This window comes from Scyliorhinus canicula, chromosome 2 (genome assembly GCF_902713615.1).
Source record: "Scyliorhinus canicula chromosome 2, sScyCan1.1, whole genome shotgun sequence".
NCBI classification, from domain to species: Eukaryota; Metazoa; Chordata; class Chondrichthyes; order Carcharhiniformes; family Scyliorhinidae; genus Scyliorhinus; species Scyliorhinus canicula.
In genome coordinates this window covers 32,761,924-32,788,989 of record NC_052147.1, presented here as the reverse complement: position 1 = coordinate 32,788,989, position 27,066 = coordinate 32,761,924, and the positions used below count along the sequence as shown (strand labels likewise).

Sequence of the window (27,066 nt, the reverse complement as noted above, 5' to 3'; positions counted from 1 at the left end):
CTTTCGGAGCGCAGCTCCTTCATCAGGTGATGACCATTCCCATGATGAAGGAACTGCACTCCGAAAACCATGCAGACTTCTTTAAATGCAATACCGACATCAACTTTCCTGGTTATCTGGGGCTGTTTTTCTTCAAAGGCATTGTAATTTTCTAAAAGTTACAGAAAAGTGTTTAAGATAATGACCAGGCATCTCACATAGACTCCCAAACTGTGGAGTGGAACTTCAGAAATGACTGCAGAATTCAGTAGTCATAGAATCATATAATCCCTGCAGCGCAGGAGGCCATTCAGCCCAGCGAATCTGCACCGATCCTTCAAATGAGCACTCTGCCCATTTACAAGTGTCCACCCCTACCTATCTCCATCATCCCATAGCCTAACCTAACTTGCACACCCCTGGACATTAAGGGAAAATTTAGCATGGCCATTCCACCTAACCTGCACATCTTTGGACTGTGGGAGGAAACCAGAGCACCCGGAGGAAACCCATGCAGACAAGGGAAAAATGTACAAGCACCGCGCAGTCACCCAAGGCCGGAATTGAACCCTGGTGCCTGGTGCTATGAGGCAGAATCGTAGGTTGAATGGAGCTCCTAAAAACGTAAATATGTTGCTGTGAAAATTTATTTTATATTTAAGGCAAACATTTTGCATTATTCTTTGTATGAAGGACACAGGTTAATTTGGCTCAAGTCCGTGGTGAATTTGAGTTTCCGAGGAAATGGTGTTTTCAATTGATTTCCCCCAGTGTATGTCCTTTAAATATCCTTACCGGTGTGAATTAAATGAGTTGAAGGAAGTGGTACTCAGGCCATTTCATTGTACATATTGTCACATTAACTAGTGATGCACTGATTTCACAAACATGATACTGGCAGTATACAAAGCTAAAATAATAGCTCTAAAAAAGCAGACCCAGCCTCAGGAAAGCAAACAACTCGAAAACAACCCTGACATATTGGCCTTTGTACCATACAGTTCCACTGTGCACACGGTAAGGATGTGGGCTTCTCATAATCTAAGCTGCAGATATAATCAGATTGCTGCATGTGCATAATTGGCATACATTTTGTGGTTTTCCCCTCATTTTTTGAGAAATTAATAGTGTTGTGCAAAAGATACAGCGCAAATGGATTTTCAGAAAGATGCCCCACAAGTGACTCCTCATAAAAATTAAGGCAATGGTGAAAGAGGCTACAAAGTAGCATGGATTGAATGTCTGCCAATGGATGGGAAGTAAAAAGTTAGCATATATGAGTATTGGTAAAAAATATTGGTCAAAATTCCCTCTTCAGATTGCTTGGCAGTTAATCTCGGGAAGAAAGAGATTTGCATTTATATAGCGCTTTTCACAACCATTGGAAATGTCCGCGCTTTACAGCCAATAGATATAGAACAGTACAGCACAGAACAGGCCCTTCGGCCCTCGATGTTGTGCCGAGCCATGATCACCCTACTCAAGCCAACGTATCCACCCAATACCCGTAACCCACACCACCCCCCCCCCCCACATTAACCTTATTTTTTTAGGACACTAAGGGAAATTTAGCATGGCCAATCCACCTAACCCGCACATCTTTGGACTGTGGGAGGAAACCGGAGCACCCGGAGGAAACCCACGCACACACGGGGAGGACGTGCAGACTCCGCACAGACAGTGATCCAGCCGGGAATCGAACCTGGGACCCTGGAGCTGTGAAGCATTTATGCTAACCACCATGCTACCATGCTGCCTACAACGATGTACTTTTGAAGTGTAGTCACTGTTGTAATTGAGGACACATGGCAGCCAATACTCACTCAGCAAACTCTCACAGGCAGCAATGTGATGATGACCAAATAATCTGTACTTTGTGATGTTGATGGAGGAATAAATTTATATTGGTCAGGACACCGGGATAGCTCGCTTACTCTACTTCAAAATAGTGTCGTGGGATCTTTTACATCCACCTACAGGGGGGCAGAGACCTTGGTTTCATGTCTCATTTGAATTCTGACACCCTGAACACTGCAGTGCTCCCGCAGTCCAGCACCAGAGTGTCAGCCTTGATTTTAAGGCCCAAGTCCTTGAGTAGAACAATAATCCTGAACCAGGTGATTCAGAGATGGGACTGCTACCCACTGAGCCCGAGCTAACACACCAGAATGCTTGTGTGTGGGAATCCCCAGTGTTAAGCTGCCGCAGTCAAATGGCTCAGTAATATTTACTGACTTTTTAAAAATTCATTCTCAGGATGTGGGCATCACTGTAATTTATTTCCCATCTATAATTATCATAGATTCAGAGAACAGTCCAACACAGAAGGGCCCATTGAGTCTGTGTCAACTCTTTCCAACAGCTATCCAGTTAGTAACCACAACCTCACTATTTTTCGATATCCATCCACTTTTTCTCCTTTGTGTAATTATCCATATCCTTTTTGAAAGCCACGACTGAATCGGTTTCCAACAACCTATCTGACAGTGTATTTCAATTCCTAGCTACTCATTTCCTTATTGCCTCTTGTTATGTTCCCTGTCACTTTAAATCTGCACCCTCTGGCGACCGGCTCCTTAGCCAGTGGAGACACTGGGCTGGATTCTTTGCTGCCAGCCACCATTGGCGGAGTTCCTGATGCGGCGGATAATCTAGCGTCGGGGAAAAGAACAGGGTCAGCGCCCCCCCATGATCCGTGTCCGATGCCTCCTCCCCGCTAGTGCCAGAATCGAGATTCTCTTCCCCCGTCCCACCAGCGGGAGGATGCAAATGGGTCATTAAGACTACTTTTACATCCGATTACCGGGCTAGGCACCATATTCCGCAGGTTCTCATGATTCTCAGGTCCTCTGGACCAGGAACCACAAGGGCAAGAATTGGTGCAGGTCCTGACAAGCGTGGGCCTGATGCGGTGAAGCTCAAGGTGAGCCAAGGGGGTAACTCTTAAAGTGAGTTGGCTCCAAAATCCATCTGAGGGCCACCCTCCTCCCCACACAATGCAAGACTTGCCCAGCCCCCCCTCCCTCAGACCACCCCCCCCCCCATCTCACCCCCACCATTACGATCCTTTAATTAAAGAGACCTCCCCAGAGACCTCTTAAATAAATCCCCAGGGACCCCCTAATCAAAGAAACCCCCCCCCCCCCCCCCATAGAGAGCCCCTAAATAAACAGATCCCCAGACGAGAGATCCTTGTCTGGATGCTGGAGAACAGTCCAGACCGAGGCAGTGATAAAAAATAACAGCCTTAAAACTTACCTGATAAATATACCTGCTGGCTCAAGCACAGGAATACACCTGGAAAGAGAAAACCAGTCAGCTGGGTTTAAGCCCCTCAGATCTTTGATCTGTAAGCATTTCATTCATCCCTCTTTGAAATTGATTTTACTAGGCTGCGATTGACACCTTCCACACAGACCCAGCCGTCAACATTGTTCCATTCATCTCCCTTCACGGTTGAGTAACTTTGAAGTGGTTAGCTGTGAAACTAACAACAATGTTTATAAACATCAAGCTTTGATTGACAACTCCTGGACCAATTCAAACAGAGTTAAGTGCTTTCCATTGATCTCCCTTCACACTTGAGTGACTTTGAAATGGTCAGCTGGGAAACTAAAAGAAAGCACTTAACTCTGCTAGAGGTGGTCCAATAGCTGGAAATCAAAACTTGATGTTTGTAAACATTGCGATTAGTTTCACATAGTCTCCCAAATGGAAAATTCTGCCCAGGTTCTCTTTATCCACTCTGTCTAAACCCTTCGTGATTTTAAATGCCCCTATATAATCTCCTCTTTTATCTTCTCAGCTCCAAGGAGAAAGCCCAGCTTCTCTAGCCTGTCCGCACAACTGTGATCCCTCATCTCTGGGACCATTCCAGCAAATCTCTTCTATACTTTGTGCAAATCCTTCCCACTCTTCCTCAAACGCGGTACCCTTCAAACGGTGGTGTCAAGCTTTTCTCTCGTAACACTGCCGTTGATGTGGTGCATGTACTTGACAAATTTTGTTAGGTTCAAATTTTCCAGATATTGGCACAGCGACAATAGACGAACAGTGATTCATGTCCAAGTTAGAACGATGTAAACTAAGAGAAGAACTTGGTGGTGAAGATATTCCTGTGGCATGTTGCCCTTGTACCATAGATTTAGGAGGTACTGCCATTGTCTGACCTGGCTGGAGAAGAATGAATATTTTCTTAAGGTGGGGGGAGGGGGAGGGGGGGGGGGCGGCTGCTGGCGCATGTCAAACTGTACTACACCATGAGTCACTCCCTTCAGGAACACAGTGGTTGATGGGGAGAATGTTGAAGGGAGAACAATTCTTCCCATGTGTTGCAATCTGCCACTTACAGCATCTTCAACTCATTATCCAAGAACATCCTAGTCTTGATAGAAGCATAGAAGTCAGGAGCGTCAGCATCTGAACTCTAGCTGGAGATGGATGGACAAAGTTGTTGGGTCTATCCAGTCCTAGCTGTGCCGGTAGAACCCGAAACTGATGGTGCTCCCCCTTAGCAATGACATGAAACCCAAACTCTGCACCAGTGAAATCTTCTCTCCGTTTTCTTCACTTCTGGAAACATTTGAAGTACAACAAAGAAACGCACAAGCCTTGCTTTACTCGGTTACCATGGCAATGTTTGATGTTGAATGTGAGATTTGTAGAAGGGGTAGATCAGCATCACTAGCCCCCCTTGTTAACCTTTCTATTAGATTTTTAAAATGTTTGAAGATGCTCCCTCAATCCAATTGAAATTAATGACACATCTAAGGGATCTGATGAAAACAGAAGATGAGCCAAAATATACAATGCATAGAGTCCGTTAGTCTCTGTAAAAGGGATCTGTTAGGTTGCTGATGTTTTCTATTTTCGTTTCAGATTTGCAGCATTTTACTTTTTCTCTTGGCTCTTCAATGCAATGCATCTTTTTTTGCAGTCAGTTTTCCCCACATAAACTGGCTGCCTGCATAACAACAGTGCACTCATTTCACAAGTAATTTGGCTGGGAAGTGCTTTGGGAGGTCTTGAGGATGCGAAAGGTGGAATGTAAATGCTCCTTTTCTTTCCTTCAAAAATAAATACTTTTTATCTGGTTCATGAATGGTCCTTTAAATGGGATATAGAAATAAAGTCAGTCTTGCAGCTCTTACTGGAAAACTTCTGTCATTACAGTTTTTTTGTGTTGCTTCCAACTGAATTTGGAAGAGAAGCTCATTTGTCGGTTCTCTGTTAAGCCTACAGCAGTGACTGTTGATGGATGTGTTCTGCAGCCAAATTTCCAGCATATTAGTAACTGCATGCAAAGTATTCATAAAAATTCCAAAATACGACACGGGAAGGCCAAGAAATCCAATATCCATGCAGAGTGTGAAACTAATCATGCCGAATGTGTGCCCAGTCCTCCCTGCTAATTTGAGCTCCCAATTATTCCTTCTACTGCTTTTCCCAAGCTTTGAATGGTCTCTCAACAAGAATAAGTCAAATTCTGAACCGATCTCGTTCAAGGCCGAAAAACATTATTGGGCGTGCGGCAACAGGATTTTCACTCGTGTGCACTAGGGGCTAATATTCACAAGATATTATCCTTTCTTTCCACCCGCTCCCAAAAATGCTAATTCTAGGTGGCATATTCTCCCATGGGAACTGGTAGCCATTTGGTGCTTTGCCCAACAATGCAGCTCTTCATGTGTGAGCTAGGATAATAACTGTTGGAATGCTGTTTGACCTCGGTGTGCTTCACTGCTGGACGTGTTCAGTCTCTGCACACTCGGCATTTCCAGCAGGGTCACTAATAACAATCAGGGACTGGAAACATGCTCTCATCTCTTTATCACTCCTCGAATTCTAGCGCTCTGAGGCCATTGTAGAACACTCAACAGGTGCTGCACAGAAGAACAGCTGACACTTTGTAAAAAAAATGTTGTTACCTTTTCATTTGACCACCGGCTATATGTTTCTGTTTTACCAAATTGTCCAATGTTCAGTAGATATCGTCACACTATGTAGTAAGATCCACTGTAATTTCGAACAGCACTTTAAAAGTTGCAAAAATGTATCACTTTGTTTCCCTCATAGAGATTTGAAACTGGATAACGTTCTCTTAGATTCGGAGGGACATTGCAAACTGGCGGATTTTGGAATGTGCAAAGAGGGAATCTATAATAATTACACAACTGGGACTTTCTGTGGTACACCTGACTACATTGCACCAGAGGTAGGTCAACGGCAGATTAAAATTCTTGAGTATTGTTTTGATAGCGATCCAGTTGGGAATGAGAATGAGGATTCCATTGAGGCTGGTTAACAACTGATGTACCTTCATCACATTAAATCATTTGGACTTGCTTTTGCTACTATTACTGAAGCTTTGCTCAAGATTCTGCCTGTAAACTTGCGGTACTCTCAATGTTGTGGTGATCTCAGGTAAGTACTGGGCTCCTTAGCATAGTTCGATCCATTAGGGGATTATTTAATGCCCTCTCCCATGGCGGGTTTGGTGGTAGTGGGGCATTTAAACAGGTGGGAGGTGGGGTTTTGGAACCTGCCACCTTATTGCCTCCATCCCAAATAAGTCCATGGCGGAAAGGCCTGTAGACAGCCTTATTGCCCCGTTTGAGGCCCTTAAAAGTTTCATCCTGCTGCCATTTGTATTAACGCTGCAGGGAGGATGACAAACAAACCTGGGTAAGTTTCCATCAGGAGTAGTCCTGTGTTCAAGTGCATTCAGTGCCTGAATGAGGAACACTGCATTGAGAAAGGGTGATGCACACTGAGAGCCACCCTTGCCCTCGTTACCTCAAACCCGTGACCTCTCTCCTACCATCATTAACCTTTGGCCTGTGGTTCAATGGGGATCGTAATCCTTGGGTCGATTTCAAACAAGAAACAGCCACCACCTCCTCTCCGATGGTTCAGTAGATCCTCTGGCCCATAGTTCTTGGTGGGCAGGACCTTCGTCCCTGGGGTCTTTGATCCCAGGAAGACCTGCTGCTGCCCAGTTAAGTGCCTGAGTAGCATTTCATTCAGCAGACCTTCCCAAAAAGAAGTGACATGGCGCTCTTGCCGCCATTAAATACTTCCACATTGAAACATATAAAACAGGATCAGGAGCAGGCCATTCAGCCCATCTATCCTACTCCACCATTCATTATGATCCTGGTTGGATCATCCAACTCAATAACCTGTCCTCGCCATCCCCCATATCCTTTCATGTCTTTCGCCCCAAGAGCTTTATCTAACTCCTTCTTGAAAATATACAGGGCGTGGTTCTCAGAAACAATTACTGAGGGTGGAATTTACCGACCAGCCCACCGGGTGTTTTCCAGCGGGGGATATGGCCCGCCGGACCTCCTGATCCTGCTGTTGTCAACGGGAAATCCTGTTGCTAGCCCCTTGTTGCCGGGAAACCTGTGTGCCAGCGTGGGACCCGAATTTCCCGCCAGCCTGAATAGCTGGTAAATCCCACCATAAGTGTAATTTTGGGTGGGTTCGGCAGGGTACTTCCCGCCGGCTCTTTGGGTAAGATCCACACCGGTATTCACCTACAGTTAGGCCGTGATGTAACGGAACAGTTTCCAAGTCATTTGTGGCGTGTTTTGCTGGAGATTCCAACTGGTTATGTCAGCGGGTTCACAGCCACTATCTAGCCAGTCTTAAGGTCCAGTTTAACTAATTGGGAATCAAGTCCCACAGTGAGCGCATTCAGCCACATGTTTCCCGGTGCTCGCAGTGCGAGAAATACCTGGCTATTTAATGCTCCCCCTGTTAGATGGGGAGGGAAGGGGGCCTCAGGGGGAACGCTCGGCCAAGACCGCACATAGCCCCATTTTATGCACTGAGGAACTGCACTCGGCAATATTCCTCAGTGTAGCGAGCGGTTGGGACGCCATTTTTAAATCCCAATCTCCAGAGCCCCCAACCCCCCCCCCCCCCCCCAAGCCCGAGCTCACTGAGGGGGTCCCCGGGCCCTGCGCATCCCTCCAACACCTGCACAGGGCACACTCGACCCGATTAACGCCTCACAAAAATGCTAACTTGGCACCTTGGCAGTGCCAGGCTAGCACTCAGGTGGCTATGCCAGGGTGGCTATGCCAGGGTGCCCAGGTGGCACCAGCAGTGCCAGGATACCATGCTGCACAGAGGATAAGCACCTGGGGTCTTCAGTCCCCTGGGATACCCCCCAATTGGGGGATCAGTTCAGTCCTACCCATGGGCAATGTCACCAAGCACACACATGGGCATTACTCCACACGCTCCCAAGTGAGAACACCCCTCTTCAGCCCCCCCCCCCCCCACTCCCCCTTACAGCCCTCCCTTTCAGGACGCCCCCCCAAACTCCCAGAGGCCCCTACCTAGTTGCCCTGCACACCCCTCACCCTTCACACCACCCCATCCACCCACCATTCATGGACAATGCCCCCCTCAGGCCCTGTCCCTTGGCAGTGCCACCCAGGCATCCTGGCACTGCCACTCTGGCACTGCTCCTGCTGGCTTCGCAGGGCCACCTGGGGACCTTGACAGTGCCAGGGTGCCATTGCCAAGGTGCCAGACTGGCAGTGCAAAGGTGCGCACATTCCATGGCGAGGGCCAGGTGACCACCCTATACCCGGGGTCTCCGATGGCCTGGGAGACCTCTCGGGTGTTGTTCCACCTGGTCCACGTTTGTGTGGACTAGTACTGAACGGCACCCGGCTAAGGTATTGCAGAGGAGGCCAGTCGATCCTGTGAGGTGGTAGGTCCTGGGTGAGCTCACTGACATTGGTTTAAAACTGACTTAATCAAGCGTAGCTTATTCATGCCCTTTATGGGGGGAGCCTGATCCCAACATCTCGTAACATCTGGGTAGATCTTGCGAGGCATACTGGCTGCCAGAAATCCTGCAAGAGGCTTCTCCCGGCATCTACTGGATCGATCGCACCCTTAGTCATTTTTTTGAGCCTTGTGGAGTTTCCCACCAGTCCAGCCCACACTTCAAAATGTTTTCAGCAGTGGGGAGCTGAACTCACTAGTGAGACCTGCCCCTCAGAGATTGGGGTGCCATTTTGAAAGGGTGTCCTGATCTCTAAGTAAGCTTGAGGGATCCTCTCATACCCCACCCATGACAATGCCACCCCTGTAGGCATGGGCATTACCCCAGCCTTCCCTGAGTGACCCGCTATGGGGTCTCTGAGGGCCCCCTTTCAGGCCCCACCCACTTTCAAGCCCTCACCTTTCAAACCCCCTGCCCCCTTTCAGGACCCCCCCCCTTCACCCTACCTTTTTGAAGCCCCTTCATATGGCCCACTCTTCATAACCCCCATTCATTCCTCCTTTCATGGTAAGAAGTCTTACAACACCAGGTTAAAGTCCAACATGTTTGTTTCAAACACTAGCTTTCGGAGCACCGCTCCTTCCTCAGGTGAATGGGAGTACCCTGGCACTCATTCTGGAACCTGGGCACCCTTGAAATGCCAATCTGGCACCCTGGCATTCACCTGAGGAAGGAGCAGTGCTCTGAAAGCTAGTGTTTGAAACAAACATGTTGGACTTTAACCTGGTGTTGTAAGACTTCTTACTGTGCTCACCCCAGTCCAACGCTGGCATCTCCACATCATGACCTCCTTTCATGGGCTAGGCTCCCCTCAGTCCCTGGCCCTTCAAAGTGCCAACCTGGTGCCCTTGGAACTGCCAGCCTGGCACCTGGGCAGTGTCAGGTAGACACTGCCAGGGTGCCAGATTGGCATTTCAAGGGTGCCCAGGTGCCAGGATGAATGCCAGGGTACTACTCTACCCTGCCCTGCCCATCCGGTGGCTCCAATGGCGTCCGAGACCTCAGAGTGGCCATCATGATTGGTCTTCACTTGTGGAGGCTATTAATCAGGGTCCGGATGAGGCCTCGCCAGAATGTGTTGGCCCATACAAGCAGCTTTATTGCCGTTCTAAGGGCGGTGGAAACTCTGCAGCCTGACTGCTACCCAAAAGCAAAATTTCCATCCACTTCAGGAAATGACCATGCATTCTTAGAGACATTAAATCATAAAGCATCCATGCCAAGCTATCTGCTCGGCATAATAAAAATAGGATGACTGAAAACCTTCCCTTATCTGATCAACTGTAAAAGCTCAGATGTTCAAAGTGTCGTATGAATCACCCTGAGGTAACATGGACAGCAACTGGATGCAGTTGTACTTGAAAGTAGACGCCAAACTTTGATGTTAGTTCAATACGCTTTATTGAACTTGTTAAGCCGTGCACACAGTTCGCTGTGGGTTTGACACTCTACTAATCTAAGTGTGCCTACTATAACTAACTAGACCAGACCAGCTCTGAGCCACGTGTAGAAGGTGCTAACTGATATATACACCCTGACTGTCACTACAGTTGTCACCAGTGGAAAGCGGCAGAGTGTTGACGCCTCCTGTGTTTTATAGTGCGAGACCACCTTCTAGTGTTCTGCCTGGTGATTGGTTGTGTTCTGTCCTGTGTGTTGATTCGCTGTACTGGGTGTCTGTCACTGCTTGTCTGTCACTGCCTGTCTGTATCTCATTATGTGCATGAGTGCATATCATGACACAAAGGTCTGGTATTCAGAACAATTCACACAACACACAAGAATGCTTCATATCAGTTGAGATGGCCAGAACACTCAATGTTCTCACTGTAAAGTTGACAGGCTGCGTTCAGAATTTTTATTTTGGTGAAAATTGTATTTGTAAGATGGGAAATGCAAATATTGGGCAAGGGAATAATTTATAATTTTTCTTACCCCGTGTCTCCACCAAACACTCTCTTTTGACATGGATCAAATGCAAAGATCCAGAACCACTTTTCGGTTTTAAAAAATGTAGCTTTACTTCATAAAAGCATTCCCGAGGGCAAAGTGTAGGGCTTGGCCCTCTGATAGCGGTCACCATTTTATTGCCAATTTCTGCTGAATTATGTGAGCAGTGTTGTACTCCGGGCCTTCTCATTTCGGACCTCGGGTGAGATTACTCAAAGGTTTTTCACGTGGGACCCTGGGTAGAAGAGAACATCATCAAATCGGTTTGAAGTGAAATTGAATCCTGACCCCCTCAAATAAACTGGCATTTCTTGTCGAATTTCCCCATTTCTAAATTATTGTGGTGGCACTTGAATCAGTGGCCTGACTCAACTTGGCCAGTGTAAAGCTTAAATTCCTCGTAAAGCCCTCTGTGACTCAGATCCTCACCACAAATTCTGTTCTCTAGCCACCCACTCCATCCCTTTCCCAGGCCACTTTCTGAGACTGAACCAACAGTGGTGTCATATTTGACCCTGAGGTGAAGATCTGACAACATATCTGCCCCATGATTATATATACATTTTCCATCGCCTGCCTCAGCTCATTTGAAAGCCTCACTCTTCATTCCTTCTGGACTTGAGCATTCAAAAACTCTCCAGACCAGCCTTTGATCTTCCACCCTCCATGAAGTCAAGATCATCTGCTGCCCATGTCCTAACTCATACTAAGTCCTGTCCATCCATCATCCCATGCTTTCATTGATACCCTGTTAAGCAACAGCTTGATTTTAAAATTCTCCTTGGTTTCAAATCCCTCCAAGACCTCACCCCCCCATCACCCCCACCTCCTCCAGCTCGAAAATCCTTAGAGAAATCCGCGTTGCTCCAATTCTGGTCTCTTCCCCATTGTAATTTCTCCACCATTGGTGGCCAAGCCTGCAGTGGCTGAGGACTAAGCTTTGGAATTCTCTCACTAAACCTCGCTGCCTCTTTTCCTCTCTTTCTACCATTAAGATACTCCGAAAAGCCCACTTCTTTCACCTGCCCTCAGTCATCCTTCCCCATATGAACACCTCACCTCCATGTTTCACTGTGTGTGGCAGTGAGGCTGAAAGGCCAACAAGCGCACTGACCAAGGCAAATGTGTTGGAGAACCAGACACCATTTGTGATCATGGAGCACAGAATGAGGCCAGTTGGCCCATCGTGCCTGTGCCGTCCCATTGAAAGAGCTGTCTAAATAGTCCCACCCTCCTGCTCTTTCTCCACGGCCCTGTATTCTTTAACCCCTTGAGTAGTTATTTGTGGAGGTGGACAGGTTGTGTTACTCAGTCAAAATACTTCTACCAAAGATGCGCAGGTTAGGTGGATTGACCTTGCTAAATTGCCCTTTAGTGTCCAAAGGTTAGGTGGGGTTATGGGAATAGGGTGTGTGAGTGGGCCTAGATAGGGTGCTCTTTCACAGGGTCGGTGCAGACCCGATGGGCCTCCTTCTGCACTGTAGGAATTGTATGATACCTAAATTTACATTAGCCATTTGATTGAATTGTTTATTTAGATCTCTTTTTCGCTTTAGTTTTTCCAGGCAATCTGCTTAATGGTGTCCGTGCCCTGGCACCTTGGGCATAATTATAAGCAGGTACCACGCTACCATTCAGTCTAAAATCATGCATTCCAAAACATGCTGAAAAGCATGGAATGTCCTAATGTGCCCTTATGCAGTCAAATAATTAATCTCTCCAGCACCAAGCACTGTCAAACAAATGTATAATTCTGGATCTCTTCTGTGTTTCATGCTAATTGAGCCACAACCTATTTCCTAGGTAGCACAGGGTGCAGTTATAGGTCTGTCAAACTTATTAGGCCATTTCATAGCACAACTGAGAGAGGATGAGCCAGATGGAAACAACTGGGACTAGTGACAGAGGGTAGGTTTTCGGGGTCCTCACCAATGGTGACATATATAACTTTTCTGAATGAATGCTTTGTTTTAATGGTTTGCGACCTGATTCAGACATGAATCTAACATTTCTGCTGTTTTGAAGTTTCCAGTTAATTTGCGTGCAAGGTTGGTGGATTGACAGGAATTCTGTTTCTGGACAGATTTTGCAGGAATTGCAGTATGGTTCTTCTGTCGACTGGTGGGCGCTGGGTGTCCTGCTGTACGAGATGCTGTGTGGCCAGCCACCGTTTGAAGCCGAGAATGAAGACGATCTGTTTGAATCCATCCTGAACGACGAGGTCCTTTACCCTGTCTGGCTGAGTGACCGTGCGATAGCCATCCTGAAAGCTGTAAGTTGAGACCCACTCGCTAACTCTCAGCAGGTGGCTGTGGTACTGCGCTGTGCTGCGCTGAGCCACTGCTTTTGGATCTCAGGGGCTAAGTGGTCTGGGCGAAAATTAGATGAATATTTCTGATCTTGAATTAATCCCTCAAGTGTGTATGAAATATTTCCACTTTGCCTGATAGCTCAGTTAATAGATGATTTTGTGATGTGCTATTGGTCATTGTTGCTCTGAGGTATTCATAGAATCCCTATAGTGCAGAAGGAGGCCATTCAGCCCATTGTGTCTGCACCGAACCTCTGAAAGAGCATTCCACCCAAGCCCATCACTGTCCTATCCCAATAATCCCTTAACCAAACCTGCACATCTTTGGACACTAAGGGGCAATTGACCATGGCCAATTCACCTAACCTGCACATCTTTGGGGAACATAGAACATAGAACATAGAACAGTACAGCACAGAACAGGCCCTTCGGCCCTCAATGTTGTGCCGAGCCATGATCACCCTACTCAAACCCACGTATCCACCCTATACCCGTAACCCAACAACCCCCCCCTTAACCTTACTTTTTTAGGACACTACGGGCAATTTAGCATGGCCAATCCACCTAACCCGCACATCTTTGGACTGTGGGAGGAAACCGGAGCACCCGGAGGAAACCCACGCACACAGGGGGAGGACGTGCAGACTCCACACAGACAGTGACCCAGCCGGGAATCGAACCTGGGACCCTGGTGAGGCATTTATGCTAACCACCATGCTACCCTGCTGCCCCGAAGCATGACCAGGGAAAGGATCGGGTCCATTAGGAACCAATATAGCAATCTGTGTGAAAATCGCTTATTGTCACGAGTAGGCTTCAAATGAAGTTACTGTGAAAAGCCCCTAGTTGCCACATTCCGGCGCCTGTTCAGGGAGGCTGTTGCAGGATTTGAACCGTGCTGCTGGCTTGCCTTGGTTTGCTTTCAAAGCCAGCGATTAGCCCTGTGAGCTAAACTCGGAGGGGTCCGTGTCCATAGAGGTATTCTTGTTTTACTTTTTTTCAGATCAGGACAGCCTTTAAAAACTGCAGCCCGATCTCGGGAGGTAATTTTGGGCTGCCCTCGCTTTCCCCATCAGACAAAACACTTCAAAGAAAAATCGAAGAATTCCACCGCAGACTGCAATTCCAGCACTCTAACAGTGTCTGTGTGAGAGTTGATCCTGCATTTCCTCCATTATAACAGTTTCCATTTTAGCTCAGTTGGCTGGACAGCTGGTTCGGTATGACCCAGAGTGAGGCCCTCGCCTGGGCTGTGGTGACCCTCAAGTCAAACCACCATCAGCCGATGGTCATCTGGGGCTATGACGGCTTTCCTTTCCTTTATCATAATGCAAAATGCGTTGCGATGTCCTGAGGTTGTGAAAGGCGGTACATAAATGCATATGTTTCATTTTCTTTTTATTCAGCACAGGTTAGGAAGTGGACCTGGTGGGTTTTTTCTAGTTTATTTGGATTAGTGCTGTATTCGGCATTGCTTTCACCCACTGGGCCGTCAGGGAATCTTTTTTTCGCTGGGTCAATTGAGAGATCTTTTAACAAAATAAACGGCAAGGATTCCATCGGAATGCTTCTCAAACTGACCTCGGTAAATCTGGAAGTCTTCTTTCCTCATGCCTTACAACAGAGAGCACAAAGTGGATGCTGAGAAACGTCTCGCAGCACATTAATCTATTGAAACTTTGGTGACCTGCACACTGAATCCCTGATCCGGCCCCTTGGAAAGATTAAACATTCCATACTGGTCATGGAACCACACTACATGACCCCTCAGGCTAGGGTGGCCAGATGGGCAAAGAAGGAGAACCTAGTCGATGACATGAATGAATAAATAGACAAAAGGGACAACGTACCACAAAATAGTGACATGGTACTGAAGCAGGCCAATAGCCATCTTTGTTTTAATCTCAAACTATAGATAGGGATGCTGGTGGGATGTGGGAGCCATTTGGGCTCAAATTCTATGTTTACTTTTTTCCCAGCAACAAATGAAAATTCACCAAAATTTTTAATGTTTAAATGGCCGTACGGTGAGAGAGAAGTCAGTGGGAAATTTTAAGTTTTGTACCGGAATATTTGCTTCTGGTTTTCATTTGAGCATTCAGAGGATGAGTAAAAACCCTCAACTGAAACAAAACTGTCCTATTAATAAAACTCACCTATTAATGGCCACACCTCCTCGTGCAGTGAATAATGGGGCTTTTCAAATCAAGCTCATTGCATTCATTTTGATGCCAATTTGTTTGGCAACCTGGTAGCACAGTGGTTGGCACTGTTGCTTCACAACGCCAGGGTCCCAGGTTCAATTCCCGCAAGGGTCACTGTCTGTGTGGAATCTGCAAGTTCTTCCTGTGCCGGCGTGGATTTCCTCCGGGTGCTCCGGTTCCCTCCCACAAGTCCCGAAAGACATGCTTGTTAGGTGAATTGGATGATCCGAATTCTCCCTCTGTGTCACCGAACAGGCGCAGGAATGTGGCGACTGGGGGATTTTCACAGTAACTTCATTGCAGTGTTAATGTAAGCCTACTTGTGACAATAAAGATTATTATTATTGTGGTGTAAATTCCAACTTTGTTCTACAATTGCTGTTTGTTCATTTAGATTCACCAAAACAGTTGCAATTGTAATGGAATAAGTCAAGGGAGGTCATCAGGCTCTGTCACAATTCTGGCAAAAACTGCACTGATGTGTTACTCTGCAGATTGTGACGATTATACCACAGATAAAGTATTATCGCTGTAGTCAGATCCTATGTATTGCAAACATTTCTACAGCTGTACCACACATTTGTGTTGGCTTGGACAAGAAGATAATGCTGTGCCTATCGAATTTATCAAGTTCAGCACTCCTCAATGATTCATTTGTTGACACTCTGATGGTGATCAGACTTGTTTCTGAGCATCTGCGTTACAACATCCTGTGTTCGGAGTTCCACATCATTAACAGATCAGAGCGAAGGTCTGAGAAACTTGCCTTCACTTGTCAGGACCACAAACCTGCTAATGCATTTAATATTTAATTTTCTTCATTCTTGGGATGTGAGCATTGCTAACGAGTTCAGCATTTATTGCCCATCTCTAACTGCCCTTCAGAAGGTGGTGGTGAGCTGCCTGCGTGAACTGCTGCAGTCCACGTGGTGTTGCTACGTCCACAGCGCACTAAGGCAGGGAGTTCCAGGATTTTGATCCAGTGACAGTGAAGGGACAGCCATATATTTCCGACTCGAGACGGTGTGTAGCTTAAAGCTGGTGGTCTCCCTATGGGTCGGGGGTACAGGTCGCTCTTTTGGAAGAGATGTCAAAGGAGGCTTGCTTGTCAAATTGTTGCAGTGCTACCTGTAGATGGTACACATTGCTGCCACGATACACTTGTGGACGGAGAGCATGTGTATGGATGGGGTGCTGGATGGTTGATGGTGTTGAGCTTTTTGATTGTTGTTGGGACCTGCACTCATCCATGAGCGTCCCATCGCACTGCTGACTTGTGTCTTATAGATAGGCACAGAAACAAATTAAATAGGAACAGAAGTAAGCCATTCGGCCCTTCAAACCTGCTCCACCATTCAACATGATCATGGCAGATCCTTCATCTCAACGCCATACTCCAGCATTCCGCCCATGCCACTTGACACCTTTAGAGTCGAGAAATCTATTTCCTTCTGAAATATATTCAGTGATTTGGCCTCCACAGCGCTGTGGTAGAGGATTCCACAGGGTCACCAGCATCTGAGTGAAGAAACTTCTCCTCATCTCATTCCTAAATGGCCTATACCCATATCCTGAGACTGTGACCTCCTGTTCTAGACTCCACCAGCCAGAGTAAACAACATCCCTGCATCTAGTCTGTCCAATCCTGCCAAAATTTAAATATTTCATAGAAATCACAGAATTTACAGTGCAGAAGGAGGCCATTAGGCCCATCGTGTCTGCAAAGAGCACCCCACTGAAGCCCACATATCCACCCTATCCGCGTAACCCAGTAACCCCCACTTGACATTTTTTGGACACTAAGGGCAATTTAGCATGGCCAGTCCACCTAACCCACACATCTTTGGACTGTGGGAGGAAACCGGAGCACCCGGAGGAAACCCACGCACACACGGGGAGAACGTGCGGACTCTGCACAGACAGTGACCCAGCCGGGAATCGAACCTGGGACCTGGAGCTGTCAAGCAACTGTGCTAACCACTGTGCTACCATTGCTGCTCCACTATTTCAATTAGATCCCAACTCATTTTTTAAAATTCCAGTTAATTCAGGCTCAGTTGACCCAATTTCTCGTCATACACCAATCCTGCCCCCGCCCCCCCTGACTCACTGCACACAATACTCCAGGTGTGGTCCCACCCAGTCCCTGTACAGCTGCAGTACATCATCCTTGCTCCTGTACTCGAGTCCTCTTGCAATGAAGGCTAACATACTGCTTGACTTCCCAACTGCTTGCCGTACCTGCATGTTTGCTTTCAGTGACTGCTGTACAAGGACACCCAGGTTCTGTACCTCAACATTTCCCAATCTACCACCATTTAAATAATGCTCTGCCACTCTGTGCAGCACGGGCAGCACGGTAGCATGGTGGTTAGCATAAATGCTTCACAGCTCCAGGGTCCCAGGTTCGGTTCCCGGCTGGGTCACTGTCTGTGCGGAGTCTGCACGTCCTCCCCGTGTGTGCGTGGGTTTCCTCCGGGTGCTCCGGTTTCCTCCCACAGTCCAAAGATGTGCGGGTTAGGTGGATTGGCCATGCTAAATTGCTCGTAGTGTCCTAAAAAGTAAGGTGGGGGTTGTTGGGTTACGGGTATACGGTGGATACGTGGGTTTGAGTAGGGTGATCATTGCTCGGCACAACATCGAGGGCCGAAGGGCCTGTGCTGTGCTGTACTGTTCTATGTTCTGTACCTCCGTCCAAAGTGGATAACTTCACATTTCACATTGAAGGCAGTGCAGTCTTGGGGGATATCATTGCTGGGCCCAATGCTAATGTTACTGATGTAGTTGGTAGATAACAAACGGGAGTGGGAATTCTGGCAATTTCCTCCTCTCCTTCGGACACTTGTGATACTTTATTAAATGGCTTCTACAAATTCAAGTTAATTATGCTACAGACTGATTATCATCGTTACTATATTACAGCAAGTGAATTAAGATTATTTATCACTTTACTTCAGGCATTATCATCCACTTTTCACATTTATTGGGCGGGATTCTCTACTAATGGGCTATGTACCCACGCCAACGTGAAACCCGGCGTCAACGACTCTGACGTCAACGGCCCCTGAAAGTGAGGAATTTGCTTCTTTCTAGGGGTCGAGGTTGCCGCTGGAGTGGTCCCCGCAGAACCAGCCAGCGCCAGTCCGCGCATGTGCGGAATGGCCGGCATATTTCCACGCATGCGCAGAATGGCCGGTGTATTTCCGCGCATGCGCGGGCGTTTCCTTCTCCGCGCCGGCCCCTGGGCAATATGGCGGAGCCCTACAGGGGCCCGGCACGGAGTAAAGTAGGCCACCACGGAACCAGCCATCGCGCCGATCGGTAGGCCCCAATCGCGGGCCAGGCCACCTTGCCCCCCCCCCCCCCCCCCCCCTTCATCTGGAAATGCGGTGCAGATATATTACAGTGAGCCTGACTGCTCACTCAAACGTACAGATCTGGATCCCGCCCAGTGAGATCTCGCGAGGCGGCCTGACTGTCGCAAATCTCGCGAGAGGCCTCTAGCGGGATTCAACGGTCTCGTCACGTCCCACGTCGGGCGCGACGAGGCCATTTGATTGGGCCTTTAGCCAACAGAGGTGCACAAGGATAGGTGAAACAAACTATCCAACAGTGTTTCCCTTGTTCATCTAACCGTGAATCACGCTGGAAACTGAAGAAATAGCTTAATCCTGTAATTAATAACAACCTCTTTCCTTGAATTGTATTGCCACATCACAGTGCAGATTCCAGTTATCCCTGCAGTGATACAAAGATCTGTTCCCACCATTGTCCAACGTCCAGGCACACTTGTGGTGTGCACATGAAGACTATCATCTAACAACCGGACTCTATCCGCTTGCTGTGAAGTGTGTGTCGTGATGCACAGTGACACCCAGCCACACCTGTTTCTTTCCCCAGGATTTCCTCCTCAACGCATTGAGGCAGCCTTACAGCTTCTCTCTTTCCAAAAGAAAAGCCAAGATAACTCTAGCACTGTCCCAATAGGCCGAAAAAGGAATTGGCTGGGTTTTTTCTCTGTGGCATGCACACCGTTTCTGCTTTGATGTTTGCCAAGTATTTCTGCAAATGTGGTTTTACACATTCAGTTGCTATCATGACAAGTGCGCAGGTTCACCAATTTGACGCCCAGAGAAAGATAGCAACAGAATCATGTGCGTGCTGGTGACCTGCCTCCCAAATACAGATATGAGGAATGTTGTGTGTGTTTCTTCATTTCCCGGGGTCTGTACAGGAAGCACATATTGTTCATTTAATGCAACAGTACCAACCTGAATAGAATCTGGCATCCTGCTTTTTCTCCTCCCCATGTCTGCGTTTCCTGAATTGTTTTGGAGCTACTACTTTTTGCAGTTGCGAGCAGTAAAGAAAAACAGCACAAATTGAACTTGATCGGCAGAGACAGTGCAAGAATTAAATGCAAAAGCAACAGTCTGTGCGAACTGAGCTGTGCCTTAAGCACCTGCTGATAATTCTTGTGTTAACCATAGAATGATACAACACATTTGGAGGTCATTCAGCCACTGTGCCTGCAGGCTCTGTGTTGGGGGTCTGGTGAACCTCCAGCTGGGTCACGGTGCTCATCCTTTCTGCCCTGAGGAGGGGCGTGTGACTGAGGAGAAGGAAGCTCCTGTTGCTGATGATGGTGGTGTGGCCTTTGCTCTCCTGCCTCTCAGCAGAGGTGGAAGGCGGAGTTACAGAAGCTGCTCCCATGCCGTCCATGGTGAAAGCTGGAAGCAGGAAGTGCCGCTGAAGGCAAGTGTGATGAATGGTATCAGTAGCTGCTGTAACGGTACCTTACCTTTAATACATTGGCCCTTTAAGACTGGGATGGAACCCTGGGGGACTCTGCCTCTAGCTCCGCCCCCAGGAAAGGGTATATAAGATGAGGCTCACTCGGCAGCATGTGGTGAGCACACTTCTCGGCTGTTGTTCAGTTCTCTGATGATTAAAGCCTTTGAATTACCTATCTTCTCTCCTGTGTCATAATTGAGGGTATCTCAATTTAATCATCAAGATGGACAGCGCTCTAAAGCCGGAGAAACTCAACCTGGACGCTCGGTCGCCGGAAGCCCCGGAAATTTTGAAATATTGGCTCCGGTGCTTTGAGGACTATCTTGACTCCTCAGCGACTGATGTCGACGGCGCTCGCAAGCTGAGATTACTACATGTCCGGGTGGCCCACCGACTCTCCTCCATGATCGAGAACGCTACGACCTACGAAACTGCGGTTGAGATACTGAAGAAACGCTTCGTGAAGCCGATTAAAGAGGTACACGCCAGACATTTGCCAGACATTCTCAACCTGCAGCCAGCGTTCCGGGGAAACTCTGGACGAGTACGTGGAAAACTGCAACCATAAAGAAGTGACGGCAGAAGCCCACATGAACTTGCATATTCGCGATGCCTTTGTGTCTGGTATCAGGTACTCGTACATCCGGCAGCGGCTCCTAGAAGACGGGGCAAAGGATCTCCAAGGCACGGTTACACTCGCCTCTCCTCTAGAAATGGCCCACCGTAACCTCCGTACATACTCCGCGGACCTTGCAAACCCCTCTTGATCCCCTCCAGACTCGGCCACGCTACAGGCCTGCGCCGCGCGGCGATCCGCTCACTCCGTGGGTTCCCCATGCTATTTCTGTGGGCAAGGCCAGCACCCACGTCAACGTTGCCCGGCCCGCTCCGCGATCTGCAACAACTGCGGGAAGAAAGGGCACTTCGCTAAAGTCTGCCTGGCTGGCCCCAAAGGCCACAAACAAAATCCTCACCAGGCCCAGAAATCAAGCTCCCGGCCTCACAGGCTCCGCAACGCGGCCGCGCGGCGGCCGGACACGCCCACTTCCGACGTGTCATCGACCTTGTGCGAGTCATGGGAGCGGCCATCTTGGCGGCGGCCATCATCGAACCCCGACACGTGCGACCGACGGCGGCGGCCATTTTGTGACTCCAGGCGGCCATTTTGTGAGTCCAACTTAACCGAGGACTCTGACTACCCGCAAATAGGAGCGATCACGCTCGATCAATCACGCCGAAGCACCTGCAGAACTCAATGATGTGGGTACAAATCAATGGCCACGACACTCCCTGCCTATTCGACTCCGGGAGCACGGAGAGCTTTATCCATCCAGACACGGTAAGGCGCTGCTCTCTGCGCACCCACCCCGCCTACCAAACAATTGCCCTCGCCTCTGGGTCCCATTCGGTACAAATCACGGGGTATTGTGACGCTGACCTCGCAATTCAAGGCGCTGAATACACCCGTTTTAAACTCTACATCCTCCCTCACCTCTGCGCCCCCTTGCTGCTCGGTCTGGACTTTCAGTGTAGCCACTTTCAGTGGAGCCTGACACTGAAGTTCGGCGGGCCCCTGCCCCCACTCACGGTATGCAGCCTGGCGACACTTAAAGTTGCGCCACCCCGCCTCTTCGCGAACCTCACTCCTGATTGTAAGCCTGTCGCCACCAGGAGTCGCCGGTACAGTACCCAAGACATGACTTTTATCAAGTCAGAGGTTCAGCGGCTACTAAAAGAGGGGGTCATAGAGGCCAGCAACGGCCCTTGGAGGGCTCAAGTATTGGTAGTCCACTCCGGGGAAAAGCAACGAATGGTAGTGGATTATAGCCAGACCATAAACCGCTTTATGCAACTCGATGCGTACCCACTTCCCCGCATAGCAGAAATGGTGACTCAAATCGGCCAGTATCGGGTATTCTCCACGGTCAACCTAAAATCTGCCTATCATCAACTCCCTATCCGCCCAGAGGACCGCCCCAACACGGCCTTCGAAGCAGCCGGTCGCTGTTTCACTTCCTCAGGGTCCCTTTTGGTGTCACAAACGGAGTCTCCGTTTTCCAGAGGGCGATGGATCAAATGGTGGACCAGTACGGCTTACAGGCTACCTTCCCGTACTTGGACAATGTCACCATCTGCGGCCATGACCAGCAGGACCACGACGCAAACCTGAGGAAGTTCCTCCAGACTGCCCGGGCCCTCAACCTCACGTACAACGTCGTGGAAAACGGGGTCCTAGGCCCAGACCCCGACCGCATGCGTCCCCTTAAGGAACTTCCCCTTCCCAGTAGCATCAAGGCACTCAAATGGTGCTTGGGGCTTTTCTCCTATTACGCCCAGTGGGTCCCCAGATATGCGGACAAAGCCCGACCACTCATTAAGACCACGGTTTTTCCCCTGATGGCTGAGGCCCAGCCGGCTTTCAGCCGTATCAAGGCCGACATCATCAAAGCCGCCATGCACGCGGTGGACGAAGCCATTCCCTTCCAAGTAGAAAGCGACACATCAGACGTCGCCCTGGCTGCTACCCTCAACCAGGCGGGCAGACCAGTAGCGTTCTTCTCCCGAACCCTCACCGCCTCGGAAATGCAGCACTCTGCAGTCGAGAAGGAGGCACAAGCTATAGTGGAGGCCGTACAGCACTGGAGGCACTACCTAGCCGGTAGGAGGTTCACCCTCGTCACCGACCAACGGTCGGTCGCCTTTATGTTCGATAACGCACAACGGGGCAAAATAAAGAATGACAAAATTCTGAGGTGGAGGATCGAGCGATATTAAATATCGCCCGGGGAAGCTCAACGAGCCCCCGGATGCCCTGTCCTGCGGCACGTGCGCCAACGCGCAAAAAGACCACCTGAGAGCCATCCACAATGACCTCTGCCACCTGGGGGTCACCCGGCTTGCCCATTTCATCAAGTCCCGCAACCTACCCTACTCCACAGAGGAGGTCAAGGCCATGACTAAGGCATGCCAGATCTGTGCGGAATGCAAACCGCACTTCAATCGACCAGGCCTGATAAAGGCCTCTGGGCCCTTTGAGCGACTAAGTGTGGACTTCAAAAGCCCCTCCCGTCCACCAACCGCAACATCTATTTCCTCACCGTTATTGATGAGTTCTCCCGCTTCCCTTTTGCTGTCCCCTGCCCCGATATGACCTCGGCCTCCGTGATCAAGGCACTGCACAGCATCTTCACACTGTTTGGTTTCCCCGCTTATATCCACAGCGACCGGGGTACATCGTTCATGAGCGATGAGCTGCGTTGATATCTGCTCAGCAAGGGCATCGCCTCGAGCAGAACGAGGTATAACCCGCGGGGAAACGGGCAGGTGGGGTGGGAGAACGCGACAGTTTGGAAGGCTGTCCTTCTAGCCCTACGTCAAGGAGTCTCCCAATCGCCCGCTGGCAGGAGGTCCTACCCGATGCCCTACATTCCATTAGGTCGCTCCTCTGTACGGCCATGAACGAGACCCCCTCACAACCATTTGTTTGCCTTCCCCAGGAAGTCCACCTCTGGGGGCTTGCTTCCACGTTACTGACGCTCCCCTCCCCGCACCGACCGCTGACCCCGACAGCGCACCCCCCACAGCGCCCCCAGCCGGCGCCGGCACCGATCACCCTAGTCACCCCGGACACCCCCCCCCCCCCCCCCCCCCGCTCCAAGGCGGGCAAAGGCTCAGTCAACCGTGCTCCCGGATATACCACCATCGAAACCGACCGTGTCCACGGCACCACCACCGGAGCGGAAGGTCAGCACGGACGGTCAGACCACCCGCAAGACTGAAATTATAACTCCACTTCACCCCTGACGGACTATGTGTTTTTTTTAAACAGGGGGTGAATGTGATGAATGGTATCAGTAGCTGCTGTAACTGTACCTTACCTTTAATACATTGGCCCTTTAAGACCGGGCTTGGAACCCTGGGGGACTCCACCTCCGGCTCCGCCCCCAGGAAACGGTATATAAGATGAGGCTCACTCGGCAGCATGTGGTGAGCACACTTTTCGGCTGCTGTTCAGTTCTCTGATGATTAAAGCCTTTGAATTACCAATCTTCTCTCCTGTGTCGTAATTGAGGGTATCTCAGCGAGCGAAGTGCCTTCGAGGAATTTGACAATCGCTTGTCAGGCAATAAAAGAACAGCAGCCTCTCACGTAGCCATGTCTGGAGCTCTTCAGTGTAACTGATCAAAGCCTTCCCGGTTTGTCAGTTTCACTGAAGGAGCTCTTCCCACTGTGCACTTGCCTCGGTGACTTTCCCACCCCCCACCACCAAACTCGCTTCCAACAGTCAGGAAAAATGTTGGCATGTGTTTCTCATTTTCTCCCTTACCAAGCTGGTGCCATAGACATAGATTACTTCCGCTCAGTCACCTGGGGCGGGATTCTCCGACCCCCCGCCGGGTCAGAGAATCACCGGGGGCCGGCGTCAATCCCGGCATGTCCCGAATTCTCCGGCACTAGAGGTTCAGCGGGGGCGGGAATCGTGCCACGCCTGTCGGCGGGCCCCCCCCCCCCCCCGGCGATTCTCCGGCCCGTGATGGGCCGAAGTCCTGCCACTGTCATGCCTCTCCCGCCGGCGTGGGTCAAAGCACCTACCTTACTGGCGGGATCCGGCGGCGTGGGCAGGCACCGGAGTCCTGGGGGAGGCGCGGGACGATCTGGCCCTGAGGGATGCCCCCACGGTGGCCTGGACCGCGATCGGAGCCCACCGATCGGCGGGCAGGCCTGTGTCGTGGGGGCACCCTTTTCCTTCCACCTTCGCCATAGTCTTCACCATGGCAGAGGCGGAAGTGACCCCTGCGCGTGCGTGGGGATGACATCAGCAGCCGCTGATGATTCGGCGCATGTGTGGACTTCCGCCGGCCGGCAAAGTCCCTTCGGCCTCAGCTGGTGTGGTGCCAAAGGTCGTTCCCGCCAGCCGGTGGAGCGCCAACCACTCCGGCGCGGGCCTAGCTCCTTAATGTTAGGGCTTGGCCCCTAAAGGTGCGGAGACGTCCGACGCCGGAGTGGTTCACGCCACTCCATCACGCCGGGACCCCCCGGCCCGCCGGGTTGGGGAGAATCCTGGCCCAGATGTCTCCAGGTCAGTGGGGAGCTGCCAATGTTGTCCTGAGGCAGTCCACAACCTTCCTGGCACGCAACTTTTTGAGATATCTGATTAAACTCAAACCATGCCATGAAAGCTGATGCTGGTGGCATTCTTACCCACAGCTTTCTGGAAAAGAAGATAATGTATTATTGTTCATCTAAACGTAACCAATTTTTTAAAAAAAATTATTTCCGTCTTATAAATCTACAGGCCTTACACAAGTGAGCATCAGCAAGTCTTCCAGTCATTACTATCCAGCAATCTCATTGGGTGTGTTTGCAAGTCATAGAATCATAGAATTTACAGTGCTGAATGAGGCCATTCGGCCCATTGAGTCTGCACTAGCCATGGAAAAAGCACCCCACTTAAGCCCAACCTATCCCCGTAACCCAGTAACCCCACCTAAGTATGTGTGTATGTATTTGTGTGTTTGTATTTGTGTGTGTATTTGTATGTTTGTTTACGTGTGTGTGTGTATGTGTGTGTCTGTGTGTTTATCTTTTTGTGTGTGTCTTTATGTGTGTGTGCGTTTGTATGTGCTTGAATATGTCTGTGTGTGTGTGTGTTTGTATATGTACATGTGTGTGTTTGTATATGTGTATGAGTTTGTGTGGATGTGTGTCTGTATGCCCGTGTGTATGTGCATGGGTGTGTTGTTTGTGTGTATCTGTGTGTGTATGTATATGTGTGTGTGTGTATGTGCGTGTCTGTGTATGTGTTTCTGTGTCTCTTTGTGGGTATGTATGCCTGTGTGCGTGTGTGTGCGTGACTTTCTTTAAACCGGAGGAGAAAAGGTAGTATTAATAATTCCAAAGTGGAAACAACAGTTGTCTGTAAAATCAAAATACCCCCTGCTATACAACCTCCTATTCTTTGTGTATTTCATCTTCATTTTTTTAATGTTGTTTCTTAGATTCAATATTCAACATGTTCCCCACAGGCTTCCACATGCTCCTTCCATTCTGTACATAATCTCAGCCATACAGAAGAGATGGAATTGGTCACTGTAAAGGAAGGTGCCTTGATGTCTTGAAGAGCGGCACGGTGGCACAGTGGTTAGCACTGCTGTCTCAGAGTGGCAGGGACCCGGGTTCAATTCCGGCTTTGGGTGACTGTGTGGAGTTTGCACTTTCTCCCCATGTCTGCGTGGGTTTCCCCCGGGTGCTCTGGTTGCCTCCCACAGTCCAAAGATGTGCAGCTTTGGTGGATTAGCCACGTTAAATTGTCCCTCAGCGGTCAAAGGTTAGGTGGGGTTACAGGGATAGGGTGGGGAATCAGGCCTAGGCAGGGAGCTCTTTCAACGGGTCAGTGCAGATTCGATAGGCTGAATGGCCTCCTTCTGCATTGTCGGGATTCTATGATTTATACTATAAAACAGGAAGAGCTTTTTGATGGCCAACATGTATTTATATTAAAGGAACAGCCTCACAAATAAAAAGCTGGTTCCCTTTAGAGATTTAATTTATTGGGGAGCTACAGGTCCAATGCTCCTCAAACTCTTTTTCCCTATTATGTTTTAATGATCTATTCCATCCATTGCAGTCTCCTTACGATCGTAGGTCAATAATCAGTTTGATCAATCAATCTCCCTGACTGTAATAATCGGTATGATTTTAGGAATATTGTAAACTGACTATCGACATTTGTTTTTCAAGGGAGGCTTTTATCATTTGTTGATTAATCTTTGTGCATTAGACTGCTAAACATGTCCCTTAGTAAGAGGATCAAAGAATCTTGAACTGGTTTTGTGAGCAAATATCAACAAGCAATCAGGAACAAACAGGTTAGAGCAGGTTCTATCTCATGTTGGTATAATTGTTGCCAGGGGAGTAATTTAGTTGTTTGACAAGTGCGCAGGTCGAAGTCCTTTGGACAACATTGAAAGTATGCAAGACAGAGCTCCGTGTCCATATGTGGCAGGATTTATAGAATA

At 49.0% G+C, this 27,066-nt stretch overlaps 1 protein-coding gene across 5 annotated transcripts in view; it reads left to right on the top strand.

Moving 5' to 3' along the window:
- The window catches only part of prkcha (protein kinase C, eta, a), a 268,817-nt gene that overhangs the window by 231,128 nt on the left and 10,623 nt on the right, over positions 1–27,066 (top strand). For 4 of the 5 annotated variants that reach the window (XM_038775500.1, XM_038775526.1, XM_038775519.1 and 1 more), the window contains 2 exons: positions 6,055–6,193; positions 12,822–13,010. In XM_038775500.1, the coding sequence (XP_038631428.1) occupies positions 6,055–6,193; positions 12,822–13,010 (328 nt within the window). The remainder of the gene's footprint in view (positions 1–6,054; positions 6,194–12,821; positions 13,011–27,066) is intronic. The other variant, XM_038775509.1, reaches the window with a different exon arrangement.